The sequence below is a fragment of the Rhincodon typus genome, unplaced genomic scaffold, assembly GCF_021869965.1.
Source record: "Rhincodon typus isolate 14 unplaced genomic scaffold, sRhiTyp1.1 hic_rhity00007513, whole genome shotgun sequence".
Taxonomy (NCBI): domain Eukaryota; kingdom Metazoa; phylum Chordata; class Chondrichthyes; order Orectolobiformes; family Rhincodontidae; genus Rhincodon; species Rhincodon typus.
Genome location: NW_025973151.1, coordinates 7307 through 9247, shown reverse-complemented (window position 1 = coordinate 9247; position 1941 = coordinate 7307). Strand labels below are relative to the sequence as shown.

General features: G+C 49.5%; 1 protein-coding gene across 4 annotated transcripts in view; it reads left to right on the top strand.

Annotated features, from left to right (window-relative positions):
- Positions 1 to 1941, top strand: part of LOC125482237 (transgelin-3-like) — an 8504-nt gene continuing 6563 nt past the window's right edge. For 2 of the 4 annotated variants that reach the window (XM_048594268.1, XM_048594266.1), the window contains exon 1: positions 7 to 128. Coding sequence is in view for 2 of the 4 variants with exons in the window: in XM_048594267.1 (XP_048450224.1) it covers positions 287 to 299 (13 nt within the window). In the remaining 2 variants the exon portion in view is untranslated. Of the gene's footprint in view, positions 300 to 1941 lie in introns of all 4 variants that reach the window. The other 2 variants (XM_048594267.1, XM_048594265.1) reach the window with 2 other exon arrangements.

Below are 1941 nucleotides of genomic sequence, written 5' to 3'. Positions count from 1 at the left end.
CCTCCCCTCTCCTTCCCTCCCCCCCTCCCCTCTCTAGCCCTGCCCTCTTACACTGAACCTGTTTCTCTTCCCTAACTTGTGGAATTCAGGAAGTGATCTGGAGTTTTCTGAATCTTGCTTTCTTACAGGTAAGATCTGAGCTCTGCTGTCACTTTCTCTTCATTTCACTGTCCCCCCACAGAACAGCTAACCGTGATCAGATCCAACAGCTTATACTGTCTCCCTGGACTTTTCAACTTTCAATTCCTGACAAACTCACTCCTGATTAAAGGAACAACTCATTTCCATGTGGGTTAAAGGTGAGGATTCAATCTCTCTCTATCTCTACATGTCTCTCTCTCTCTCTGTCTCTATTTCTCTGTCTCAATGTCTCTCTGTCTCTCCCTTACGGTCTCTTCTCTGTTTGCCTCTCTCCCTTTCTGCATTTCTCTCCCCTCTGCGTCTGTCTCTCACTGTCTCTTTTTCATACTGTCTCTGTCTCTCTCCACTTCTGTGTGTGTGTTTCTCTGTCTTTCTCACACACACACTGTCTCTGTCTGTATCTCTGTTTCTCTCCCCTTCTCTTGGTGTTTCTCTCTTGGCCTCACTGTCTCTCTCTCTCTCTCTGTCTACTTCCTCCCTGTGTGTGTCTCTCTCTCTCGTGATCTCGCTCTCTCTCTGCCCCTCTCTCTCTGTGTCTTTCTCTGTCTCTGTCTGTCTCACACCCACAGTCTTTCTCCCGCTGTTTCTGTCTCACAGTCTCTCTCTCTCTCACTGTTTCTCTCCCTCTGTGACTCTGTATTTTTATGTCTCTCTGTGTCTGCCTCTGTATTGCACACATAGTACATATCTCTTGTTGTATATCTCTCACTTCCTCTGCTTCTGTCTCTTTTCCCTTTCTCTGTACACCTCTCTCCAATCACCACCCCCTCCCTCTGTCTTCGTCTCTGTCTCTCTCATATTGTTGTGTGTGTTTCTCTCCGTGCCTCTTGTTTTATTTCTTCTCACTATACACCCCACCCACATCTCTCTCTCTCTCAGCCTACCTCTCTCGATCTCTCTCTCTCAGCCTACCTCTCTCGATCTCTCTCTCTCAGCCTACCTCTCCCGATCTCTCTCTCTCAGCCTACCTCTCCCGATCTCTGAAGTGAGTGAAACCTCTTTTATCCTTCCTAAGCACAGCTCCAGTAACCCCTGAGCCCAGCAATGCAGAGAGCTGCAACTCACTCGGATCATATTGTCTGTCCTGTGGCCAAGGGGAGCCGTGGACTTTGCAAACAAGGCAAAGGGTGAGCTCAAAGGGAGGCCGCACTAAGGTTTCACAGCGAGTCACTCACTGGCTTCACCTGCTTTCGTGTTTGCTCTCACTTTGAGGCAGGTGGAAGATTGAGCAAATCCCAATCTCCATCACAAACAGATCTTCCATAAACTCTATAACTGCTCTTCTCAATAACACAGCCGTCATGTATCAGGAGGCAGCTCGACTCTGTGTCTAACCCCGTGCTGTTCCTGTCCTGGGAGTGTTTGACAGGGGGAGAGTGTAGAGGGAGCTTTACTCTGTATCTAACCACGTGCCGTCCCTGTCCTGGAAGTGTTTGATGGGGCGACAGTGTAGAGGGAGCTTTACTCTGTATCTAACCCCGTGCTGTCCCTGTTCTGGGAGTGTTTGATGGGGGACAGTGTAGAGGGAGCTTTACTCTGTATTTAACCCTGTGCTGTCCCTGTCCTGGGAGTGTTTGGTTGGGTCAGTGTAGAGGGAATTTTACTCTGTATCTAACTCTGTATCTGTCCTCGGAGATAGAGGATTGGAAACATGCCCATGTACCACCTTCATTTAAAAAGGGAGAGACGCGAAAAGAAAAACAGGTCGCTCCGCCCACCGCATCCACAGCCACCAGCTCCAGAGGAGACAGTAGCACCCAGCCCTGCCGAGTCTTCACCATCCCCCCAGACCTCCCCCTT